Source organism: Petromyzon marinus, chromosome 10 (assembly GCF_048934315.1).
Source record: "Petromyzon marinus isolate PM22_M1 ecotype Great Lakes invasive population chromosome 10, UKy_Petmar_22M1.pri1.0, whole genome shotgun sequence".
NCBI lineage: Eukaryota > Metazoa > Chordata > Hyperoartia > Petromyzontiformes > Petromyzontidae > Petromyzon > Petromyzon marinus.
Genome location: NC_133676.1, coordinates 9563349 through 9589308, shown reverse-complemented (window position 1 = coordinate 9589308; position 25960 = coordinate 9563349). Strand labels below are relative to the sequence as shown.

General features: G+C 46.2%; 1 protein-coding gene across 12 annotated transcripts in view; it reads left to right on the top strand.

The window, feature by feature from the left end:
• LOC116940948 (RNA-binding motif, single-stranded-interacting protein 1-like) overlaps positions 1-25960 on the top strand; it is a 290259-nt gene that overhangs the window by 200769 nt on the left and 63530 nt on the right. The window contains exon 1 of one of the 12 annotated variants that reach the window (XM_032951378.2): positions 5934-6526. The exons of the other annotated variants lie outside the window; for them this stretch is intronic. Within the exon in view, the coding sequence (XP_032807269.1) occupies positions 6461-6526 (66 nt within the window). The 5' untranslated portion in view covers positions 5934-6460. Of the gene's footprint in view, positions 1-5933; positions 6527-25960 lie in introns of those variants that run through there. 12 annotated transcript variants of the gene reach the window in all.

The following is a 25960-nucleotide window of genomic DNA, read 5'->3' as shown; positions in this document are numbered from 1 at the left end:
TGCCAAATCATTGGCATACATAACGTGGTTGTTCAAATGGGGAGCCATCCCTTGACCGCACCCGGGCATCGATCAGCCTCCCATTATATCTGTACCAAATGGAGATTCCCCCGGTACAGCTATTGAAGGCTTCACGAACTACGTGGTCAAAATAGATGTTAAATAATGTTGGAGCCAGAGGACATCCCTGTCGCAGGGAATGGCTCTGACTCCCAGCTATGTAGTTTTACTTGGGTCTGCTCACCATCATGAAGGTCCTTAATGAGTGTGAGCAGAGGGTCAGGGACTCTGAAAGCACGAAGAACAACCCAGAGCCCAGGCCTACTGATGGTATCATAGGCCTTGACCAGGTCAATAAAGCAGAGATGTAGGTCTTGTTGGAATTCCCTACACCTCTGCTGTAGCAGACAGACAGAAAATATGCCATCCGTGCAGGACCGCCCTTTCCTGAAACCACATTGGGGCTCCGCAAGCCTCTCCTCAGCGTGCCTGGCAAGGTGATGTTGAATAATCCTTGCCAGGACCTTTCCCGGCACACTGAGGAGTGAGATGCCCCTGTAGTTGTTACAGTCTGTGCGGTCCCCCTTCTTAAAGAGGGGGACCACCAGGGCATCCTTCCAATCCTGCGGAACCCATCCAGTGGTCCAGACCGTTGTTATGATGTCATATAGGGCAGTCTGTGCACAAACGCCACCCTCCCTCAGCATTTTGCTTGGGAGATCATCTCTGCCCGGTGCCTTTCCTGGTCTCAGACTCTGGATCGCCTTCAGTACTTCCTCAACAGATGGCACCTCAGCCAGCCACTCACAGGGGGTGACTTCTTCCAATATTTGAGGCACCGCAGCCTCAGCAGGGTCATCCCCACTTTGTGCTACGATGTTTTCCTGGCTGAGGGGTTTCCCCTCCCCCAGGACCTCACAGAAATGCTCAGTAAATCTGCAAACCTGTTCCTGGGGGTCGAAGATTGGAACACCGTTTTTTCCCCTAATGATGGTAATAGGTGTGGCGCTGCAGGTTACTTTTTTGATGGAGTTAAATAGAGATTTGTGATCGCGGGCCACTGAGGCAGACTTCATCTTCTCAGCAACCCGCGACCACCACCCATCCTTGCAGCGCCTCACGGCTCTCCGAACCTCCGAGCGAAGGCTGCGGTAAGCCTCCTCATTCTCTGACGTGGGATTCTGTAGCCGATGACAGTGGGCCTGTCGCTTTTTCTCCACTATCCTGAACACCTCCTCTGTCAGCCAGGGTCTCTGGGGAGGTCTGGACCGCGTACCCAAAGCAGCCATTGCAGCTGGATGAGTCACAGTCCTAAACCTCGCCCATTTACCCTCAACATCAGGAGTGGGGGACGATGCCAACCCCAGCCGCAAGCGAAGATGAAATTCTCGCTTGTAACTTTTATCGGCTAACTGAGACCAGGCCACTTTAGGTTGGAATGGGGTCCTGGGTGTACACCCACCACCGGAGTGGAAGAATGGCAGACGCATCTTACAGATGACTAGTCGATGGTCAGAGGCAGATCAGCTCCACGGTAGGTCCTGGTGTCAAGGACATGGGCTCGCATCATCTGGTCCGTCACTATGTAGTCCAGTAGATGTTCTTGCTTTGACCCGGCATGTATCCATGATGTTGTGTGGATGCTCCGATGCCGGAACAGCGTGTTGGTAATTACAACTCCATAGGCTGCACAAAAATTTAGCAGCCTCCTACCGTTGTTATTGAGCTGATCTGGCCCATGCCCTCCAATCACTCCAGACCAGGTACCAGCATCATGACCAACTCGGGCATTGAAGTCACCCAACAAGATGACTCTATCCCGAGGGGCCACTTTAGCCAGCACCTGTGACAGGAGGTCATAGAAGGCATCTGACTCATCGGCTTTGCCTGCATCCCTCCACGGATGTTCGTCTTCGGTGGGGGCATAAGTAACCACGACCACCACTCCTCGCCTCCGGTTGATGGGAAGGCGAACCCAAAGTAGCCTGGGGTTTACAGCTTCCCACACCTCACCGCCACGCTCTCACGCACCCTTCATTATTTTGTTCAAAAGAAGAGCCACACCCTGTTGTTTGGCAGTCTGCTGCCCCGAGTAGAGGACTGTCCACCCCTCATGGTGGCAGGAGCCAGAACCGGTCCACCGGACCTCCTGAATGCCACAGAGATCCAGGCAGTACCGGTCCAGCTCCCGACAGAGGAGTGGCAGCCTCTCCTCCGCAGTGAGCGTTCGAACATTCCACGTGGCCACACGAAGTGGCTTTTCGTTGTTTCTGGAGGAGCCCCGAGGGTAGAGATTCAATCTCCTAGCTCCGCCAATTGGGGTTTGGCCATGAGACGTCATCGATGCCTGTCCCCCCGGGGCCTCCGGCGCAAACTTATTAGTTATATATTTAAGTTGTGGTTTCGTGGTAATTTTTGAAGGTGGAGGGGTTACCAGCCCCTCGCACCCATCCAGAGCCCCCGTTTAGCCACTGTGGTGGTCACAGACGCCATGAGGGGAGAGGGCCAATCGGAATTGGCCCTCTCCCCACAGCACTGTCCACGACAGAGTTGTCCGTCCGGCACCGCGAGGTGGTAGGGGGTTGTTTTGCCGGACAACACGCACACACACATCCACACGCACTCACACACACACACACCTACACGCGCACACACACCCACACGCACACACATCCACACACATCCACACATCCACACGCACTAACACACACACCCACACGCCGCACTCGTATGTGCGGGTGACCCGACATGATTCTGTGTTAAATGAGGTGGAACGGCGAATATTCCCTCTATATTCCTCCTCCCACTCTCCAATCATCCACTTTCCAGTGCATAGCAAATAAAGGCACAACCTTGACACTGATAGCCTATTCTGTTCCGTAGATTTAATAATAATTGCTTTGTATTAACATTGGCTCTCATGCTCACGCGCAGCAACTGCAGAACTAATTTGTATTTTTTTTTCAATTATTGCGGAATCAAATAGGACGGAAAAGGATTAGAGTAATTTTGCTCGCAGTTAATCTTGTTTGTCTTTGAGGTTTGCGCCCCACATGCGGACTGCGTGCAATCGTTCTTTTGACCAATTGAAGCGTTGATTGGCCCAGATGCTCACCTGATTGCTCCGGTGTCACTGATGGTTTAGGGATACACGACTGACGGGCCTTTGCGCAGAGATCAGCGCTCATTGCTGAGCGCATCTTGTCCTCCTATTCCACTGGCACATCCGAGTCGAGTGAACGTGGGGGCCTCCCCCCGGTTGTGGGTAGGTTTCCACTGGCTATTTGGCAGTGCCGAGCCAGAACCAAACCGTGATACGGCGGCCTCACGAAACATATGAATCTTGCTCGGGGAAAGCAGGGTGAGGGGGCAGGACGCTAATGACGCGTACGTTGCGTGTGACGTCAGCAGTACAGCTGCAGTGGAAAATTCTAGAGCCTCTTAAGCCATGCTGCGTTGGCTTGGCATGGCCCCAGCATGGCTCAGTTGTGCAGTGGAACAAGAGGAATTGGTGTCCAGTCCGTCCTTGATCCAGCACAGGAGTAAGGGTGTCGACGTGGCACTGCAGAGCTCCTAGCTCTGCCACGTCAATTGTAAAACGTGGTCCATACTGGATGTGACTTGACCTTCCTCGTAAACTCGAGTTGTGGTTGTTTACACAGCTAAATTATGAGATGGCTTGAGCGTGACACAAGACATAGGTGTTCTGTGAGATGAATTACAGTGTCTTGAGAGTTGCTATTATAAATCCAGATTCTGGTGCATTATATAAAGTGTACGAACCTGGAATATGTGCAGCGTAAGAATGTCTGGCCCTAGGAGGCTGACGTGCGTTTGCTTACCGAGGGACACACTAGCAACTTCCTCTTGCCTTTTTTCAAGTGGAATAAAAACGTATTATGCTTTGTTATGGAACATTATACATACGTTGGTCCAGAATTTGCTCGCTTAAACAATTGCTGCGAGATAATATAGCTGTGCTACGGGGCTATGTCGGTCGTAATTGGAGTGGTGTTCGACCTATGGTCTGTGTGCCATAGGCTTTCATCGTATACGCACATCCTCAGCGCGATTGCTGATCCAGTGCCAGCGAGACTACATGCTCCAGACTGGCTTTCTCGTAGACGTCACTGGCAAGACTGACAGACGAGGCCGTGCCCATTTACACCATTAACGATGGCATTGAACGCTTCGCCTCCGGCCCATTTGTCAGCGCTATTATGTGACAAAGTGCGTTCTTATACTGGGCTCAGATTCAGACATTCTCCCGACTATCGTGTGCAGCTGCTGTGCTGTAGACAACAGTGGCGTAGCACGGTTGGCATGGGCCCTGAAGCAAGGAATGAAATGGGGCTCCTGTCCAATTCCCACCCCCCCCCCCACCGACTCCCCTTCTTTGTTGCCCAACAACCCCTGGACCCTACCAGCTTCTGGCCTCTGGGGCAGTTGCACACTCAATAGATGCACCACTGATAGGGACCTACAATCCAGAGGTAATGGGCTGGTGTCCCGTTTCGAGGCATTTAAAATCTGAGAATTAGTAAGTTCACTCGAGGGCGCCCCTGAAACTCATAGCAGAAATGGCTGCATTTGGCCAATTGGCAGATTGGCTCGAGGTGGGGAAACATTATGGGGGCCTTGCATTGGAATCCAATACGAATGGTTGTTTTAGAAGAAAACAAGAGGCCCGATTCTGCATGAGAGCTGTATGTATGTTGAATTTCTTTCGCACCGTACGTAGCCAACCGTACTAATCTGAGTTCAGCGTGGATACATGATCTCGACTTTCCTTTTTTTTAATACCATAGAATATTTGGGTTCTTTTCTGTCTGTGACTTTTAGCGTGCGTTATTATAGTACGTAACGAAAGTGCAATTAATGATTAGATTTTATACAGATGACAAGCCGGTAATTGTCTATTTTCCCTCCCAATTTGGCGCACCCGTTTTATTTGGTTTGCGCAGTTTGGTTATCAATTAGCGCCACGGACAGCTGCCACGTGGGGTTTTAAAAACCTGGAATTGCCTGCAGCTCATGGCCCCTTTCTAAAATCACATTTTAAATTACTCCATATGTTCCATTCTGTGCGCACGAGACGTATTACAGTTATTAAATGTAAAAAAAAATCATCTTAATCTATAGCGTTGGCCAGTCATACTCGATACGAACTGTCCTCCGCCAAAAATAACACGATGGTACCGCACAGTACTTGAGACTATCGCCTGGCTCTGACAATGATAGTGTTTGCTATTAAAATATTTCCATGTACGAGCGGTACGCACGCACACACGCATGCGTGTGCTCGTGCGCGCGCGTGCGTGTGTGTGCGTGCGTGTAAGCATGCGTGTGCTCACACGCACGCACGCACGGACACACGCATACTCTCTCCCCACGCTACATGTTAAGTGCTGTCAGATGTAAGCCTGGCCCCCTCCCTCAGTGAGAACGCACAGATATCCGGTGATTGGAGCAGAAAGGAGTCGGGTGTGGCGTTTGAGATGGATCATCGCTTCCCTCCCCGCCGCCGCCGCCGCACCTCGCCAACCCCCCCCCCCCCAAACAGCGAACCCAGCTCGCCTTTAAATTGCCACTGACAATCGCAACAGGAGTGGCGCTGGGTACCGTAGCCCAGCCCACTCGTATGACCTCACTCCGATCCGCTGAGAGATGTGTGGGTGGGCGAGGGGGGGGGGTCGATGGGGGGGGGGGGCGAGGGGGGTGCACACCACAGTTGGTGCACGCGCACCAACGCACGAGGAGTGGCCTCGAACGAGCGGCTCCTCCCTTCGCTGATGACCTCACGCAAACCCTCTTCCACCCAATCCTCTGCACCTCGAACTCAGCCCAGCCTCTTACACACCCCCCCCCTCCACCTCTCTCCCCCTGCACCCCACCACCACCACCAGCACCCCCCCTCCCTCTCCGCCCTGCTTGGGTTTCCCGAACGGGACGGAGCCCTCTTGTGTGTGCTACGGCGAGGCGTGGCAGGCGGTGTGGCGTTGCGAGAAGGCTGCATTCCTCAGCCCGAGCAAAGCTGTCCCGACTACTGCCAGCGAAGCGTGTCTGGCTCCATAACCAGCCCTTGTGTCTGGCTGCGGCGCGGGTTGTCTGTCTTGTCTGTCCTTGCCCCTCTTTGCTTGCAGCTTCTTCTTTTTTGGTTCGCCTGTCCGCTCGTCAGTCCGCTTTTTGCCTGCCCGACTGCCCAACCTCGGGCAGCTTGTCTTGAGTGCGCGTCCGCTGTGTCTGGCGTACCGCGTGTTCTCCCAACCCGCTCGCTAATACCGCTCGCTGTACTCTTGCCTCTCGTCAAAAGAAGTCGGCTTTTGGTTTTTAAAGAGAGAGAGAGAGAGAAACAAAAAAAAGCAGCCGCTGCAAGTCTTCCGCAAGAACCGGTTTTAGGTGTTGTTTAACGTTATCCGGAACCCTGCAGCTCTGAAATAGAAGTCGCTGGCCCAGAAGAATGGTTTTGACTCTAGCAAGGAACGGATACATCCAGTACCAGAACGGGATGTATGTGACACGCAAGGTAGGACATCGAAGGGCTTTCCGCATTTAATGACATTTCATGCCTATTCGAATCTCGATGTGGATTAAGGAGCTTTCGGATGAGCAAGAGAACTGAAGTGTGCATTGTTAATCATCAGCGCCGTTGCTGTCAACCGTTTTAAATAGTTCTCTGTTGATAACTACCGCCTTTGTAATAGCAGCTGCGATTTTATTTATTTGATTTACACGTGGAGCAAAGTGTTCCCAATTGCGATCTGCAGACAAGGCTTTGCTTTGTTTATTCCGATAAATGTTGAGCATTGCCGGTCTTTCTTTTCAGTTCAGGATTTGCATATCCATGTCAATTCGCCTGTTAGAGGTGGCATACGAGTACAGATTTTTTTTTGTTATATGTGTGCATACTAATCATGCCTGTCAATGTCAGTGTGGTTTTGACGTGCTCCGTTATTTACATATATATTTTAGGGGGATTTCTATCACTGGTAATATTAAACCGACTGCGAATTGAATGTGACTTTACGCTGTGCGTGTGCGTGCGTCAATTTCGACATAAGATGACAAAACAAAAGTTGCCTTCACTCTGCGAATGCGGCAAAAATCGGTTAAATATTTGAGTGCATGGAGAAGTTTAGGGAAATGGTGTACGTCTCTCTCTCTCTCCGCATGCCTGGGAAGAGGTGGGGAGGCTTCTACATCGCACGGGAGATAACCCTACATGTCATGTTTGATTGCATTCTTATCCCGTGTCCTAGGTGCGCCATTTCAGAACAAATAGTGCAGCTCTCAGGCCCCGCAGGTGCCAGTAATTGGGAACAACGTTGTAAAAATTACATGAACCACTGAATGGAAAATAAACCATCAAGCTCATTATTTGCATGAAACAGCAATTATAGTCAACGTGTGCGTGTGTCTGTGCACGCCTGCACTTGTGTTCGTGTCTGCTCCCGTGAGTATGCCTAACACTGCGCGTGGGTGGTGTGTGTATGTCCGTGTGTATAATCCGCATGCTTTGGTACATGCAGACCTGCGTGTATTGTGTACATCTCCAAGTGAATCCACCTAGCGTGATGCGAGTCGTGGTTTGAAGAAGCCCACGTGTGTGTGTGCATGTAGTGCATGTAGTGCAACGGGTAGAACGTTGCGCTACGAACCCGGCGACTCGACTTCGATTCCCACTCACAACTCGGACTCACAGCGAACACCAGTGACGATTATCTGACTGATCCTCAAATGAGTACCTGGTGCGATGCGTAAATCTCGCTGCTCGGGAGACAAAGGCGTCCGGATGTGGTGCTAGCCACCCACCCCCTTGTGTACCGTGCCGGCCTTCATATGCGCTTGCTAACAGCACTTGCTAAACAAGTCTCTGAAGGCGATGCAGGGGATCTTTGTATTTTGTCTTGGGAGCGGTAGTGTGGTGGTCAGTGCAACGTACTTCAAAACTGGCGATTTCAACTTGAATACCCGCTCACGACCAATAATAGCGGCGAATATTTGAACCAGTACTGGGCCTCCGCTGGGTCGACAGCCTTGAATGAGTACTTGATGCAGTGTAAAACATCGGCACTGGGGAGAGAAAGATGGTCAGGTGTAGAGCAGGCCACCCACCCCCTCATCTGCCACGCTAGCCTTCAGAGGTGCTCGCTAACAGCACTCGCCCCAAAAGTCTGTTAAATGCTGTTCGGGTGTTATTTGTCTTTGTGTACACAGGCCAGTAATTTCGCTATTTAACCCATCATACCTGGGTCTGTCCCATGACCTGCTGCCAGTAAGCCTTTGACGCTCCATGTGACATCATAGTGCACCTAGCTTGGCACAAGCTCTGTGGTGACATCACTGCCACGAATGGTGTCTCTTTGCTGTCGGTGTACATGCTTGGTACACGCGTCTAGACTAGCATGTGTTATGAACACGTCACAGTGTGGTGGTCAGCTTGTGTGACACCAGCCCACAGTTTTAAGAAGTGAGTGTGCGTGCATGTGCGTGCACATGCTTTCTTGCGCATGCTTTGATACCTGTAGTCTTGCATATACACATGCCAGTGTGTCCACCGTGCGTGACACCAGGTGAAGCTTGCAGAGGTGCATGCGTGTCAACACTTGGTACCAGCAGACCAGCATATATGGTGCACACTTACCCAGTGTACCAAGCCCACCCTGAATGACAAGCAGGCATAGTTTGAAGATTTGCCTGCGTGTGTGTGTCGCATGTGCGGTAGTGTGGAGCGGTAGTGTAGTGGTTCGTGCACTGAACTACGAACGCGGCTACCCGAGTTCGATTCCCGCTCACGGTCAACTGCAGTGACAATTATCTGAACCGGTCCTGGGCCTCCCCTAGGCAGCCCCGGCCTCAAATGAGTACCTGGTGCGGTGTGATAAACATCGCCACTCGGGAGACAAAGGCGGTCGGGCGTGGTGCTGGCCACCCACCCCCTTCGTGTGCCGCACCGGCCTTGCATAGGTGCTTGCACACAGCACCCACCACAACCGTCTGTTGGGGCTACACGGGGGAAGTCTTTGTCGCGTGTGCGAGAAAGGCCTCTTAGCATGAGTTGCACACGTGTGTCGGGTTAAGCTCTAGTTTATCTTGGCTGCAAAGGTAAACGCGACCTGGTGCAACAGAGGAGAGTGCGGCCAAGCGGCTGGGTGTGTTTCGAGCGGGAACTGAGAGGGGGCAAGGGGGAGGGGGTGAGGTTGGGTGAACTTCATTCATCATGCGTGACCAGCCAGCTGCCTGTTTTTGGGTTTGTGAGTGGGAGGGAATTTGTTACCGTGTCTGGGAGGGGTGATGTGTACTGGGCAAGAGGCTATGGGGTGCACATCAAGTCCAATAAACTCACAAAGCTGTTAGAGCAAACACACGAATTATATTTGATCATGTTTTTTTTTTAAAGCCATTCCAAGCCAAAAATGGAATGTGTTCTTGCGTACAAATAAATAATGTATAAAATACTTCCCCTTTGTCAGTTTACTGCTGGATGAAAGCTCTTCCGTGCTGTGCCGGCTTCGTCCGTTTTTAAACTTCACCACGCTGATCAGTGCGGGTTGGTGAAAGGTAGGGGCGCAGGCCTGGTTAAGGATATCACCCACCACTGACGTCAGCTGTGGTTGGGAATCGAAATCATGGAAGTGTGTTTATAACACCGTGCATTAACTACCGCACCACCACTCCACACTAATGTGTTCTTGTATATTACCATAGTTTAATGTGACGATCATCTGTTGAATGTGGTTAATCATTGTGGTCAACCCACTGCTGAATGAAGGCTTCCCCTAAGCCACCGTCATCTCTCGCATTCCTGCAATGTATAATAATCAACGTCGCACCTGCACATGAGCTGATATCATTGTCTTGTTTATATCATGTTTGTAAAATTAATGGGGGGTGGGGGGGGAGATAAATGAGAATGCTTCACAGCTGAAAACAATGCACTGGAGTCAAACTCCATTCCGCACATCTGCGAAGGAGGCAGCCCGCATTTTGCAAAAGTTCAACGTCAGGCATGCTCAATTGCATGATTGATAGCTCTCTGTGCTTCTCAAGTTTAATTTGTCAGTCACAACTGATGTCAGGTGTTCCAAAAACTCTCACCAGTTAATTTGTCCGTGCACAGACAGGATATTCCCAGACAGTTTTGGAAGTATTTCTGCAAACTGTTGTTTCTTCGTTTAATGGAAGGGCAATGAGATTCCCAAGTGGGTCCCAAACTAAAATTACTTCGCAAAGTGTCACGTGCGAGACGTTAACATTGGCAAATTGGACACAAAAGTAAAATATATTTTAAAATAAGTTTAACAGTCTAGTAATGCACTTTTTTTATATATACAGAGCTTTTTTTTTGCTAAATTGGCAAGCCAGTTATAGCTTGCACAAATAATCAAAAAAATTTAACTGCACAAATTCCATCTGGATTTTAAAAGTACAAATAACCTCCTCCCACGGCCACCTTTCATTAGTGAAAACGGCAAATTGTATAGCCATGGACAAAATGTGCTCAGATTTGATAGCCAGGGGGAAATATGAAAATAAAGCATCTTTGTAAAACATGAGATCATGTATTTGATTGGAAAGGAAGGGCAGCAGAGGTCAGTACAGCATGCGGGCTTTGAAAGGCAAAAGTTGACTGTCGTTTAAGGATTAAGCGCTCGGAGGAAGTGTGTGCAGCATGTGCGCGTGTGCTCATACAAACATCCATTGTCTAATGCACTGAACCTTTGGATTTCGCTGTCACAGTGTGATACAGGCTGATATTTACACTGAATCAAATGCACAACTTTAAGCTTTTAAAAGAGCAATTTCACAGCTTTGACAGGGTTTTCGTATAACCAGACAAAAAAACCCTTCAGTGGAATAAGCGGATTTTTTTGTTTGTCTTCAGTTTTTTTTTCTCCCAGCCACGTTCTCCCTATCTGCTTCGTGCAAAACTCCCCCAACAAGCAAGTCGCCCTCCCCATTTGAACCGCGAAAGGAGCGGCGCAATCTCAGCATGGTGCGTCAAGCGATTAAACAAAAGCTGCCACCAAGGGCGAAAGCAGCCGACTTCTCGGCGAGAGAGAACGAGCGAGAGCGCGGGAGAGAGAGAAAAAACCAGGCTTCGATGGGAGGCGTGGTAAAAAGGTGGACAGGGCTATCGGGACAGTCCTATGCGGTGAGGAAGGGATTATGGTTTGCAGGTGAGTGTGTGTGCTCACACACAAAAAAACGAGGGCCTCATACATGTCGGGAGTGGTAATGTCGCGGTTAGCGCACTGCGCTACGTGCTCGGCAATCCGAGTTACATTCCTGGCCATGGCCACCATCAGTGGCGAACATCCGAACGGATCCTTGGCCTCCGCTATATCGACTTAGCTCGCTGATGTGGGCTGTCAGCCACATCACCCAATCGTGTGCCACTCGCTAACAGCATTTGCCCCAACAGCCTATGTAGGCAGAAAGAGGGGATATTTGTCTTTGTGTACACAGCACTGTGTTATTCCCCCCCCCTCCTCCATGGAGGCCTAACTTAGTTGTGTTGTGAGCAATCTCTGGGTTTTTGACTGAGCACAGCTGGTGGGCTGCAGTGCCGTGGCTCCGTGCGCCTCAACAGCGTAATTAGACAGCTTTATCTTACGCCGGTTTGTCTGGAACGTGTGAAGACTTCCGTTGCACCGCATTTTGCGTCTATCCTTGAGAAATGGCTCTGCCCGAAGCCTGCATTGTCAGAATCCTGGAAGTTGCATAAATAATAATCAACTCGGGGGCACTTCCTGGGTTGGTTGAGTGGCACGTGTGACGACGTGTTGTTATATGCATTGTCGCTTGATGAACGGCCAAATAAATTGTGTTAGTTTATGGCTGCTGTGAGCCGCATATCACTTGGATGCCATGTTTTGTAATAAATTAATATTGTGCACAAATCATATGCGGTCAAAAATATCTCTTTATCAGATCAAGCGCCAGGCTCGCTGACGTTGAAGAGCGAATAAATACAGTTCCTCACAAAGCAACCGATTCGTCATCCGCTGGGCGGTTTCTCTGGCCTAGAGCCGCCTCAAGAGACTGAAAGGTTTTTTTAATAAAACATTTATATCCTTAGGTCACATTAAACTTTTGTATATTTTTTAACGGTGTGTAAAAAAAACATTTTTAAAAACTCACAAATCTACCTCTGTGCTAACCCTCTCACTCTTTCCAGTGAAGCTGGGTCCTATTAAAGGTTTCAACAACATCATTTACCACAATTCCATTTAGTGGCGTGGAAGAATTTATCTAGCAACACCGGTATAATGCAAGTGTATTACGCCAATTTTGCAACGGAAAAAAGCCTTCATTTTTCTCAATGCTTGCTAGCATAGCTACTTAAGTTTTCCATATACTTTACTGAGTAAATGGTTTCTCTTTTGCTCAAATGATGTAATTTTTCTCCCACATTTTTAAAGCACATGAAACATTGTGTTGCAAGCACGTCACGGGCAAGACAATGATATACTGGTTTGAACACGTGATTTGTTATTCGGAGGCTTGACATTTAAAAACTATAATATTCATATTTTACAACAGTCGGTCAGTTTAAAATATGTGCTTTATTCGTATTTTACAACTGTTGGTCAGTTTAAAATAAGTGCTTACAGAAAAAAAATCTACGTGACACTCGATGCTTGTCTCGGTTAAACGAGGTATTTTATTTAAATAGACAACAACACGTACTTTTTTGTGTAAAACCACCTTACTGTTAATGCCTTTGTATTTTCTTAAATAGTTATAAAATTAGATTTTGCCACACTAAACACCGTCATTACAAGCACAGTCATGTATATCTACCAGTAACACATTGGCAGCATTACATTTAATATTTATTTTACATTTATAATATCACATTTGACTATCTTTGTCCTACCAAAAATGAATCCCACAGTATTGTGTCCAAGTATTAATGTAGAATTCAATCCATAATCATGATTTTGCTCATGTTAAAATACCTACATTTTCTCTTCACCTATCCGAAGCAAATGCATTGCGAGCACTAAAAGCATGCAATGAAGCAGGCATAATTTGAACATAATAACAAATCTCTTGATATGTAGGTTTACCAACTCTCTAAAGATATTCTCTTGAACTTTACATTCAGTTTCAAAGATAAAGGTCCGTCGCGTAACCCTTGACTAACCTTGTAATTTATTCTCAGCGGAAATGAAATGAATTCGTACGTGTAAATGTTTTTTTTTATCACACCATTGAGTAAACACAGATAACTAATTACACTATGTAACACAATTTTTGTTCCTGGATAATAAGTGTTATTTCGTAATTACCTATGACTAAAAAGTATAGAAAATTGCTATTATTCCCCACAAACTTTGCTTTTGTGACCAGGACAGTGATATTTTGAAATTTACCTATTTTCAATGAGAAAACGGGCGAATTTGTGTCTTTTCGTTCACATAAAGTCAGAAAAAACACATATCAATCAAAATTTACATGTATTTATACTAAAGTAATACAAAAATGACCACAAAAGAATTAGAAGTGAGTAGTTTTTCGAGATTTACGATTATACTGTAAATCACTTTCACGAATCAGCCCCCAAATGTAGTCTCCCATCATGTTATCGTTATACTCTCCTTGGTAGCGGCGTTCAAAATCCAGTATATCCTGGTGGAAGTGCTTGCCTTGTTCCTCTGAGTACGCTCCCGTGTTCTCCTTGAATTTATCAAAATGAGCATCAAGAATATGGACTTTGAGGGACATCCTACAGCCCATTGTGCCGTAGTTCTTCACCAGAGTCTCAACCAACTCCACATAGTTTTCGACCTTGTGATTGCCCAGGAAGCCACGAACCACTGCGACAAAGCTGTTCCAAGCCGCTTTCTCCTTACTAGTGAGCTTCGTGGGGAATTCATTGCACTCCCGGATCTTCTTTATCTGTAGTCCGACGAAGACACCGGCTTTGACCTTTGCCTCAGACAGCTTAGGGAAGAAGTCTTGAAGGTATTTGAAGGCTGCTGACTCCTTATATACAGCTCTAACAAATTGTTTCATAAGGCCCAATTTGATGTGCAGTGGTGGCATCAGCACCTTCCGGGGGTCCACCAGTGGATCCCACTTGATCCTCCCCACAGAGAACTCGGTCCGCTGTGGCCAGTCCCGCCTGTGGTAGTCCGCCTTGGTGTCCCTTCTGTCACAAAGGCAAAGATAGCAGGGAAACCTGGTAAAACCACCTTGGAGACCCATCAGGAATGCCACCATTTTTAAGTCTCCGATAACCTCCCAGCTGTACTCATACTTCAAGGCATCCAGCAAGGTCTTGATGCTGTTGTAATCCTCTGTGAGGTGCACCGAGTGAGCCAGGGGAAGAGACGGGTACTTGTTACCGTTATGGAGCAGCACAGCTTTGAGGCTCCTGGATGAGCTATCAATGAAGAGGTGCCACTCATTCTGGTTACAGGCGATTCCAATTGCCTCGAACAGACTGGTCACATTGTGGCAGAAGCAGAGCCCATCTTGACGGGTGAAAAAGCTGCAAAAAGGTTGGTGACACTTCCTCTGATCTGCGACTTGCACACTTTCATCCAACAAGTTCAACTGCTTGAGTCGACGTCAAAAGCTCGGCATTGAACTTGGTGAGACCAAGATCTCTGATCAAGTCGTTGAGGTCTTTTTGGTTGGGGTAGTATGGGTTTCTCTCCTCACCTCCACCTCTGAAATTGTCATTTGGATCTACAACGTCTTGCTCGCTCTCTGACTTGCTGCTCTCTTCTAAAGATGGCTGCTCTCTCTCCAGAGGAGTGGGTATGGGGAGCTCATGGCAGTGTGGCATGGAGCGATGGATGAAGGAAGGTCCGGATATGTGCTAGCAGGTGCATTCTTGCCAGTTCGATGTTTGGAAGGGTCCACCATGCAGAAGTAGCAGTTGCTTGAGTGGTCAGTGGGTTCCCGCCAAATTCTTGGGATAGCGAACTTCATGGCTCTCTTTTCCCCTCTGTACCATCCTACAAAGATACATTTATTTCATCCATGACTAATGTGTAAGAGATTTTCGCGACATTTTTCATATATGATATATTCTTTCAATACCATTGAAAATTGTAAAACATTTTAAAATTAAAAACTTCTACAATTACATTTGTTTTAAATGTTATAACATTAAATTCCAAGCAACAATTGTGCATCTTACCTTCCAGAGGTTTTTTTTTTGCATTGCTCGCAGGTGAAATGAGGTGCCCAGGGTTCGTCTTGATCCCCAATAGACATGCCCAAACATGCTTTGTAGGCCTCACACATCTTAGCAGATGCTTCCACAGAGTACTTTGTCGCTCTTGTCTTGATAAATTGGCCGCAGGCCGGATGCTTGCAGCCTCTTGACACCATCTCAGAAAAATGCAGATATGTATCCACTTAGGCAGCTGGAACTAAACTGAACTGGTGGGCTTAAGGCCCCTGTATTTACATATACTGCTATTTATATTACCGGAAAGTTCTCCAAGTTACTCCAAGTTTACTCAGCACTGAATCTATTTGGAATGTTCTGGAAAATAGGTACATTTAAAAATATCATTGTCCTGGTCACAAAAGCAAAGTTTGTGGGGAACAATAGCCATTTTCTGTACTTTTGAGGCATAAGCAATTAGGAAATAACACTTACTACCCAGGGACAAAAAAATTTGTTACACAGTGTTAAGAAAAAAAACCCCTTCAACGTCTAAAAGTAAAACCTTCCATTACAACAATAAAAAAAAGCTTCGTGATGATTTCCGTTCGCATCAAGTCACCTCATACGAATTATGGTGAAGATGACTGAAATAACATTTTGCCCGATGTCAAAGAACGCTGTGGACCGCGCGTGCCTCTGGTCCGTACCTCTGCCCATGCCTGTGATTGTCATATAGAAGGGAATGTTCCAGACAACACACATCAACGCCACATTTTGTGTGCCGACATCATCATCGGATGGTTTTCATCTGTCCTCTTTTATATTGTAAAAAATATACGGAACATTTTGCGCCTGCTGTGCTGTAGTGCGTTAGTATTGCAGTGCGTACCTTTTTTCAGCCACCGTGTTAAAATGTTGCGTTGTAAATGAAGAGTAAAGTTAGTGCCTGTTTTAAATTAAAATGTATAGATGTAAACATGTATGGGCTGAGTTCCATTATTTAAAAAATAGAATATCAGTGTGGCATTCGGTGTATTGTTTCCCAAATCTGAACGAAATAGCATGACCTCAAGTGAACAGTTAAATAATGAACTAATTATTTTGTATAATTAAGCTTTTTTTACTCAAACTTACAAAGCTAAGAAAACAACTAAACAAGTGTTTTTATTCATCTTTTGCTCTTTCCCTTTTTTCTTCTTATTTTATTATTACCATGACTTCTTCAAAGCTTTAACTTGGCTTGCTCAACCATACATCTAGCAGTTGATACAGCCACACACTCCACTACCCAGCCACACACTCCACTACCCAGCTACACGCTCCACTCCCCAGCCACACACTCTACTACCCAGCCACACGCTCCACTACCCAGCCACACACTCCACTACCCAGCCACACACTCCACTACCCAGCCACACACTCCACTACCCAGCCACACACTCCAATACCCAACCACACACTCCACTACTCAGCCACACACTCCACTACCCAGCCACACACTCCACTCCCCAGCCACACACTCCACTACCCAGCCACACACTCCACTACCCAGCCACACACTCCACTACCCAACCACACACTCCACTACTCAGCCACACACTCCACTACCCAGCCACACACTCCACTACCCAGCCACACACTCCACTACCCAGCCACACACTCCACTACCCAGCCACACACTCCACTACCCAGTCACACACTCCACTACCCAGCCACACACTCCACTACCCAGCCACACACTCCACTACCCAGCCACACACTCCACTACCCAGCCACACACTCCACTACCCAGCCACACTCCACTACCCAGCCACACACTCTACTACTCAGCTACATACTCCACTCCCCAGCCACACACTCCACTACCCAGCCACACTCCACTACCCAGCCACACACTCCACTACCCAGCCACACACTCCACTACCCAGCCACACTCCACTACCCAGCCACACACTCCACTACCCAGCCACACACTCCTCCATGGAGATCTCTGAGATCCACCATCATTTGTATGGCTGATGTAGATGCAGAGCAACAACTAAAATTTCACATTCAGGTGGTCAAGCCAGATAACCTTGTCAGGAGCAGCGGAGTGTATCACTGTAATGTCTCCTTTGTATTTGTGGATCAGGCATTGTATCGTTATATGTTGTATGGTTTGTTCTGGATGACCACAGTCACACATTGGATAGTTTTTAATTTTCCATCTGTGCATCAGGTATCCGCATCTGCCAGGGCTTTTGGATGCAGTTTAGGGTGGACCAGGAGCTTCGTGGAAGATGAAAAGCAGAGATGAGATCCACTGATCATGCCCTAACTCAGCGTAAACCGCGCTGCAGGCTGCAAACCTAGGGTGACCCCACCTGGCTCTTGTTTGCATGGCGCCCAGGCTATGGAATTCCCTGCCACCGGAGGTCAGGAACTCGCGGTCGATGAAGAAGTCCCGGCTGAATACCCTACCACCTGTTTAAAATGGCCGCTTTGTCTCGTTCTCGATCTTGTCTCTGTAGTCATTCTTACTCCGGTCACTGCTCTCTTAGTTTCCTCATCTATATGCATGGTGCTCTGAGATTCATTGCTTAAGGGTGCCTTCTACATTATTATTACTATTTGTATTGGCAAAAACGGTTTTACATCTTTAATATTTTTATACGAATGAAAGTAAATATTGGTTGTGATGCACGGTATTTTATTTGTCTTTTATAAACGAATTCCTATCTCGGGGAGTGCACTTGTTATAAAGCCTGCCGTATAAATACAGTGACACATTTTAATCCCTGCGAAACACTTATTTTAATATCCGCATAAAGTGATGGCTCACTTTAAAAATGTCAGGTGCTTTACTGGCAAAAATAACATTTAACGCACCAAACCCTTCCAATTTTCCACCTGAGTTGTACCTACTGTATGTCTTGAGCTGCAATCACATATTGATGCTTTATAACTCCAAATCGTGATTGTAATTGGCGCATGTAAGCGGTATATTATATTTTTGAACCGTCCTAGGACCCCTCCATTTACTATCCCTACACTTGCCAGCATGGAGAATTATGGTAAAACAAATCCCCATGATGAACACAACATGAGGAGTCGATCATGCAGAAGTGTTTTGACAAAGGGCCACACATTATTATTATTATTCACGAGTATGTAAATATATACGACATTGCATATACGTTGCGATCAGACTCAATGCGTCAAGTCTATTGTACAGAATTAACCCAAAAAATTATTAAGCCTTCACTGCAGGACACAGAAGAGAATAGCCACAGGAGGAAATTATATGGGAGAAAAAATGACTTCAGTCACATCATTAAACATATATTGTACCCTTTAAGAAATAATAAAGTATCACAGAATCTGACACAGATTGTTATGGATTGAACTGATTTGGGTTGAAATGGCATTGGAGTGGGAGAGGAATGGAACAGAATTAAATGGAATAGAATGGACAGGAAAATGAAAAGGAATGTGAAGGTGAAGGTGTTTATTGGAGCGTGGGGGATCCATTCATCTCTGATAAGGTGCCTGTGATGTTCATGCTCGCCAGTGACAAGCTATTAAATGTTCAATATAATCTCGAAACAAATGATTTTGGTAGGGAAATTTATTTTCCAAATTAACAAGTCTGGATATTGTATGCATATAAATAGTATTTGGTGCCATTATTTATCGACCTGCAGTGGCGCATGGCATGGCTTTGTTCGCCTAATCTCGGAGGACGGGACAACAAATGAATCGCGTATTCTGCTTACATATCTTGCAATTTAACTGTCCTTGGCTCCCATGCACCTGGAATGCTAAACGGGTTAAATATGATGAAGACAGTGATGATGAGATATAGCTTGGCTCCCTAATTGTGGGTTTTTTCAGTAATTTAACGTGTGCGCGCGTTCTTTTTTATGTATACACACTTGACAGTCGCACTTCTTTTCTTTGAAAACAAAATATCCTCACTTCTTGCGAGACAAATTACATTAAACTCTCCCATTCATTGACTAAGTGCTTCACCACTATACACAAAATACATTTGTGTGTATAGGCAATCTATTAACGGTAGAGACTGCATTTACTTAAACGCGTTTAGTCTTCAACAACAACATACCCCGCAAACAAACGTATTTCACGCGCAAATACACGCAGCGTTTGCCTGCATATATGCGGCTGTGGCGGTGGGTTTTTTTTTAAGTATCAGCATAGGTCCCAGAGCACTTGGTTTGCTAACCTCTCAAATTGAGTTTCTAACCTCTATCGAACACGACAATGCAATTTCAAATGTGTCCGTGTCCCCACACGCGTGGCTTTCAAATGGAAGCGCCACCACCGTTGCGTCCGGGAGGGCGTTTAGTGCCGTCGACAGACGCGCTGGTCACTAGATGCTCATCTGTTTGTCCAACTTGCGGCGCCCCTTGAGGTTGGTCGACGTGTTGACCGGGCCTTTTGCCGTGTCAAGAGATGTTGTGGGGGGGGGGGAGGTTACGGGGTTGGTTTGTGTGTGGTGGGGGCGGAGATGGGTTGGGGAGAAGAATCAGGGTGCAGGGTGTCCTCGCGTTCAAGGGCTGCATTAATTGAGTCTCCTCATTACAGTGCTCGCAAGGCCATCCACAGGGGGTAGGGTTTGTTTGGCGTTGGATTGCCTTAATGAGGCGTGTGGATATACAAAAAAAAATTGAGATTGAATAAGGTTGAGATAGAGAAAAAAAGCCTTAAATCTTTCATAAAATCTCTGTCTACCTCCGTTGCGACAAATTGCCTTAACTAAAATGAAAAGTAATTGGATGCCCTGTAATTGTCATTTAATATTTCGCGAGACTGTACTTTTAAAGAAGTGAAATTGACTTAATTGTTATTTCGTTTTAATTACGCCGCAGCGATATATAAACAACCCAACAATGTAGTAGGTCCTTGCATTATCTTCATTACATAATGCTCACACTTTGAGCAAACGACGCGCACGGCATGGAACCGTGCGTGCCAAATGCGGTGATCGTTATTTACATTCATATTCTTCTTTGGTTCTTTCGGTAAAGCCACGTAGAGAAAAAAACAACGGCTCGAGGGTGGGTGGTGGGGGGGGGGAACTCCTCCACTGGGCAAGACATTTTACATTCTTCAACTGCTTGTCGAAGCCATTGGAGTGTCATTCACAATATTGGGGGGGGGGGGGGGCAGCGGGGGGGGGGACCTCTCTTACTTTTTGAAAAAAAAATTCGGCTGGGGAATTATTAAAGCAACACGCAGACCTGACGAGCTCGTTGGTCGCATCTTCTCGCAATGGGCATAGCTGCTCATTGCGCATCACTTGGGGTAGGGGATCGCGGGGTGGGGAACGGGTGCGGTGCGAAGGGGGGGGGGGGAGAGAATTTGCGGCCATAAGTCTCTGTAGAGCAGCAAAGGGACTACATCATCCATCATCCTCTGCTGCACAATGACAGGAGCGCGGGCCCTGAAATAGAATTAGAGAATCCGGTTGGGTTGGTTCAATGTGCCCATGCAAAACGCGCGCTCGCACAAATGATCTCGGCTCATTTTCCACACAACCATTATTGACAGTGCGTTATCGACTATGGGGAGTGTGAGTAGGATTATGTCAATTAAAATTCTTTGCTTAGTAATTTGCCACTGTAATTGCTTTGCACTTCGCATAATGGTTTTCGTGTATGGCTGTTTTTCTCATTTTGGACAGTTTGAGAGCACGCTGTTCGGCCCATTACCGGTGGGGGAGTGGGGGTAGGTTGGGGGGGTAGGTTGGGGGGGGTAGGTTGGGGGGGGGTAGGTTTTTGGGGGGTAGAGGTGAGGTTTTACAAAAATGTTGCCTGACAGTTTTAAGAACTTAACAGCAGTAGGAAACTTACTATCAAGTTCACAGGCAAACCACTATCAAATATTAAATACAGCAGAGTGCAATGTATACTTTGCAGGTGAATGGAGCATTCTTACTGTATATTTTTTTCAAACATGTAAGACTGGCTTGTGTATTGTTTGCATATTAGTGGTGAATAGGTGTTTGGCGGTTTTACAAAAACAAAATCTGACACAATGGTGTCAGTAACATCATTACCATCATCCTTAAGTCCAAGTTCTTTGCAAAATAAACGTTTTAATTCAGTTGGATCACTTCAGCTTATAAAGGAAATGGATTGTTTGAATTCCATTGCTTTTCAGTGGGATGACAGCTTTCTTTTGGGATGATAAACACAAGAAGCATACCAAGTGGCCACAGAACGCATCAGCACCTTAGTTTAATTGACAAGTGGAAAACTCAACATCGCAATGCATTGCTCGTTGGGAAGCCTCTTTAACTTAGCTATGTAACTTTAAAGAGTGCTGCGGGTGTCTGCTCACTGATGTATGGCTTTGGTCGCCTGTTGTGGCCAAATCTGCACAATCAGTTTGGCTGGTAAACAGATGAAAGCGGACCCCTGCAGCTCTCATCAGACAGGATGAGTGACCCAGGAATCAGGGCAGTAGATTGCGGCCACAAAACCACCACAACCTTTCCCTTATAAATTCACTCCTCGTACCGTACGTGCGATGTGCACATCAGTCGCTGATTTGGTTGTTTTTGGGCACGTGACCTTGTGACAAATTGTCTAGAGCCAGCAGTTTACAGACTAAACCATCTCCTTAATTCCTTCGGCCACATTTTACTGCCGAGCAGAAAGTCTTTTTCCATGACCCTGTCGGCCAGGAAAGATAAACCCTCCCCCGGTCCCTGAACTGCACCGCACTCCTCTTGGCAGGCATGGGCCGTCATCGTGTTATGTTTTTGAATCTCTGTGTAATCTCAGAACGCCACTGCGATGTCGTGCAGTTCAGCCACCCGCACGCAGTAATTTCCTGCACAGGATGAAATATTGTTGGGGAAATTCTGCTCGTAAAATCTTGGCCCGTCTTGCAGTTTAGGTAAACCGGTCGTCCAATTAATACATTGTTCAGCTTGCCAAAATATTTTGCCTGATTGTTTAAAACAAGTCACGCTATGAGTTGGCGATAGTTATGACCCATCGAAGGCCAAACGGTTGTTCGGAACAGCGTGATCTGCTCCATACAAAAATGATCACTTCCTACCAAGCGATTGATTGCCAGGTACTAACAGCCGGGTCCGCATTTTAGGCTTGATCTATTGCAGCGAGTGTGCATGGTGTGCAACCCCATGGAGGCACTTGCAACTTTAGCGCTGGCGACGCAGTGGTTTTTGCGCTGCACTGTTGAACCTGGTGACCTGAATTTGATTCCTAGCCAAGGTTAACATCAGTAGAAAGTGATATCTGTGATGGATCCTCATTCACGAACCAACAACACTGGCTAACATGGTGAAGTATGGTCAAACAACCAACCATGACTGACAGAATGAGGAAGCCCTGAGGTCTTCATCCAGCAGTGGATAGTTGTTATTAAACGAGCATCAATTTACGTTACTATTTGGCCATATGAGATGCTGTATCGGACGGGGGAAATAGAGGGAATTTTCTTTCCTTTATTTCGCTTAATGGCTCTGAGCAAGGAAACATCGGGTCTGTGTCCTTTAACACAACTCGGGCATTGACATAGAGGACCCACTTGCAACGGAGCATGCATGAACGACTTGACAGTGATGTAATGTCTTGGTTTCTACCTTTTACTGGCCCTTTGATCAACAGCAGAACACCATAAAACAAGTATCTGGGGTTTTAAATAGTGTCATGGGTTGTTAAAAACAATCTCAGATAAGTCTACTTTAGTTTGTTGTGTCTTTGGGTTTGCGGCTGCCCTGATTAATGGCCGGCTTTTGCCATAATTCAGGGTGCACATCTCGGTGACGCGAGCCGGCGTATTTAAATTGTTATGATTACTGCTCCATTTGTTTTCATTACTCGTGACACGTGCGCCCGAAACAGGGACACACCGGTTGTGCAATTTTTTTCGTGCCACGCTCCAGTTCCGTGGGCGTTTTGTTTAAAGGGCTCGTATACAAACCATAAATTTCATTGTACAGTGCGCGCTATTCATTCATTCCCTCGCTACCTGTGCGGCATTTGGCTGCCCCTTTTTTTTGCGAGCAAAAACACTAGCAGCAGAAGTGGCCAAGCATGCAACCTCTCTCTCTCTCTCCCTGTGCCTCCGCATTGCTTGTGTGGTCCAGGAATCTACATTGCATTGTGTCCTCTGTATAACCACTGACAAGGGTAACGGGCGTTTTTTTTTCATTTATTGTTGTTGCAATATCATGGAGCGTTCAGGAAAAAAAACGTCTGAGGTGGATTCTGTTGTGCCTTTTCTGCAGTGCATGCGTTGCTGCTTCCATTTGTATTCATTCCAAGGCTGTTTCTCAACGTAACTTAAGCATTTCCCAATTCTGGATCAACAAGAGACATTTAGAGGGGTTGTACGTATCAATTGTGGAATTCCCAGTGCTGCTTTTGTTGTTGGGACTGGGGGTCGCGTGTGTGTGTGTGTGGATAGTAGTGTTGAACAATATTATTCGACGGAACTGAAACATCAGAGGAGAAGGTTTTCGTTGCACAGTTTGTGGAATGTAGCGTGATCTTACAAAACAGACCTGATCCCTGTCTTAGATTGAAATAGATTAATATCTTCATTGATAGCTTGTTGTCTTTCACCCTGCACTTGAGATTGGCACGGTTGTACATAGGTTGACTATCTACGGTGTGAAATCAGTTCAACATACATCATCGTATTGAGCATCAGTTGATTCACTGCTGGATGACGGCATGCCCAGGCTGCCGTGATCTCTCATGATTCTCCGATGAAATATTCTACAACACACCTGCAAACCAGTTGATGGGAAAACTTGACAGATGGGGTGGGGTTGATATTGCATAGGTGTTGAATGTAAGGGTCAGTATGCGATAAATTCTACATTTATATAAAGATGATACAAGAAATGCACAGATATTGCTCAGATATTGAGATCAGGGTGCTGAGCCAACATCACTGAGATCCCGGATTCGAATCTGGGCAGTCAATCCATACAATGAACAGGGTTCTTAGGTACAAGTTTAGATTTTTCATTAAATTTGGCTAAATTCCATCTTCGAGAATTCAAATGAAAAAAAAATCAGTTTGACTGCCATGCTATGAACATTTTTCTTTCGCAGGGCATGCAAATAAAAAGGCTCACTTGGATGAATTTCACAAGCGGTTTGATGCCATCTCATTCTGGGATGCATTCTATAAAACACAGGGTTTCACCGTTCCGTGAAATTTCATCTTGTGACATGACACTGACAGCAATTGAAATGAATTGGGGGAAAAGACAATGTTTGCAAACAACAAAACAAGTATCAATTGTTGAGACATTGTTGAAATTTAGGAGGAATTGACAACTCGGTGCTTGGGACTACTGTACAACTGACCCCAAACACAAGTAGCAGTGTGAAGCAGGCCATTGGCAAATGTTTGTGGGCGGAGAGGGAAAATCGTGTTACATAAAATATTAAAAATTTAAAACCTCAATGTAATTTTAAGTTTAATTTGGGACTTCTTTGGCACGTGCCTGGAAATGTTGATCTGAGTGTATCCAGATGTCAAGATATGTGTTTGAGAATAATTGGTCAGTGGGGAATGAACAGAGTAATACAATTTTCTAGTGGGAGTGATACATATTTTAGTTTCTGGAAATAAACAACACGAAGAGTTTGTATATTTCAGCATCCGTACACAGCTTCAATCACTTGTTTAGAACAGCGCGGAAACTTTAGTCTTCCAAGGGCAGCAGGGTCATGCGCTGCAGAAGCTGCCATCAGTATAGCAATGAATTTGGGGATAGTGAAGGTTGCAGCCTCGGTTGTTAAATTCAATGAAATGCCGTATTAATGTATGCAGAGCTCTGGTGCATCTTGTAAATGCCTGGTAGTTGTTTATTCTCAACAGTTGCAATGTTGTGGATGTGTCCGTGGGGATTTTTTTGCGTAATGAAAAGTATTCCTTTGGATTGTCCTGTCTTCTTTATTATTATAGTTGTGTTGGTGAACGGTTGATAAACACCTGAGGACATAAAATAAAATTGGAAATAACAGCAACAATATTTCAATAATAATAATACTACCCCAGGGCAGTACAGAGATGTGCCCCCATCCCTTGCAATAGGGCAATATGTGGGTATTCATCAATTAATGTGGTATTGATTAATCGATTAAAATGTATTCTTGTAAGATGCGTAGTGATTTGCCTTCCCTAACGATTGAATTCATTGTTGCGATGCAAATTTGCAATTTAATCAAGAACCACATTTTTTTTAAATAGTGCGGTGATTGTAGCGGCCTCTAGTGGCTGTAAGGGTGTCATGTGAACCTTTTCGCAAAACATACAAATAAAACATTGATTCTTACAAATGCGATTTGAACTAGAAGGCTCAATATAAATTGATGAATGTATGCATCATTACACCCGCTAATTCGTATGCACGTGATACGTGTAGATCCATCGGCTTGTGTAAGAATTCATTGTTTCCATGTATGCTGAGTGTATGCTAATGATATGCTCGTGAAAAATGTAGGCTAATGTGGTCAACTAACTGTACCGAGAAAAAATGAGAAACAAAAAATATATATGCGAAAAACCAGGATTAAACTCTGTTCTGTGGGGGATGAACTGTTACATGCCGTGCGGAAATGCTTAACCACTCTCAATCTTTGTGCCCATCGTTAAAATATCAGACAAGTTTCTCAGAATAGTGGGAGTGTCTTTTTCCCAAACGTCACTATATTTGGTAGAGGGTGCACGGCCAGTGGCACTAATTCGTCTCAGTGTCTGATTCTGAACCCCCCATCGAATCCGGTGCACAATTCTGTAGCTGTGACCTGGATCGGTCCTTTGATC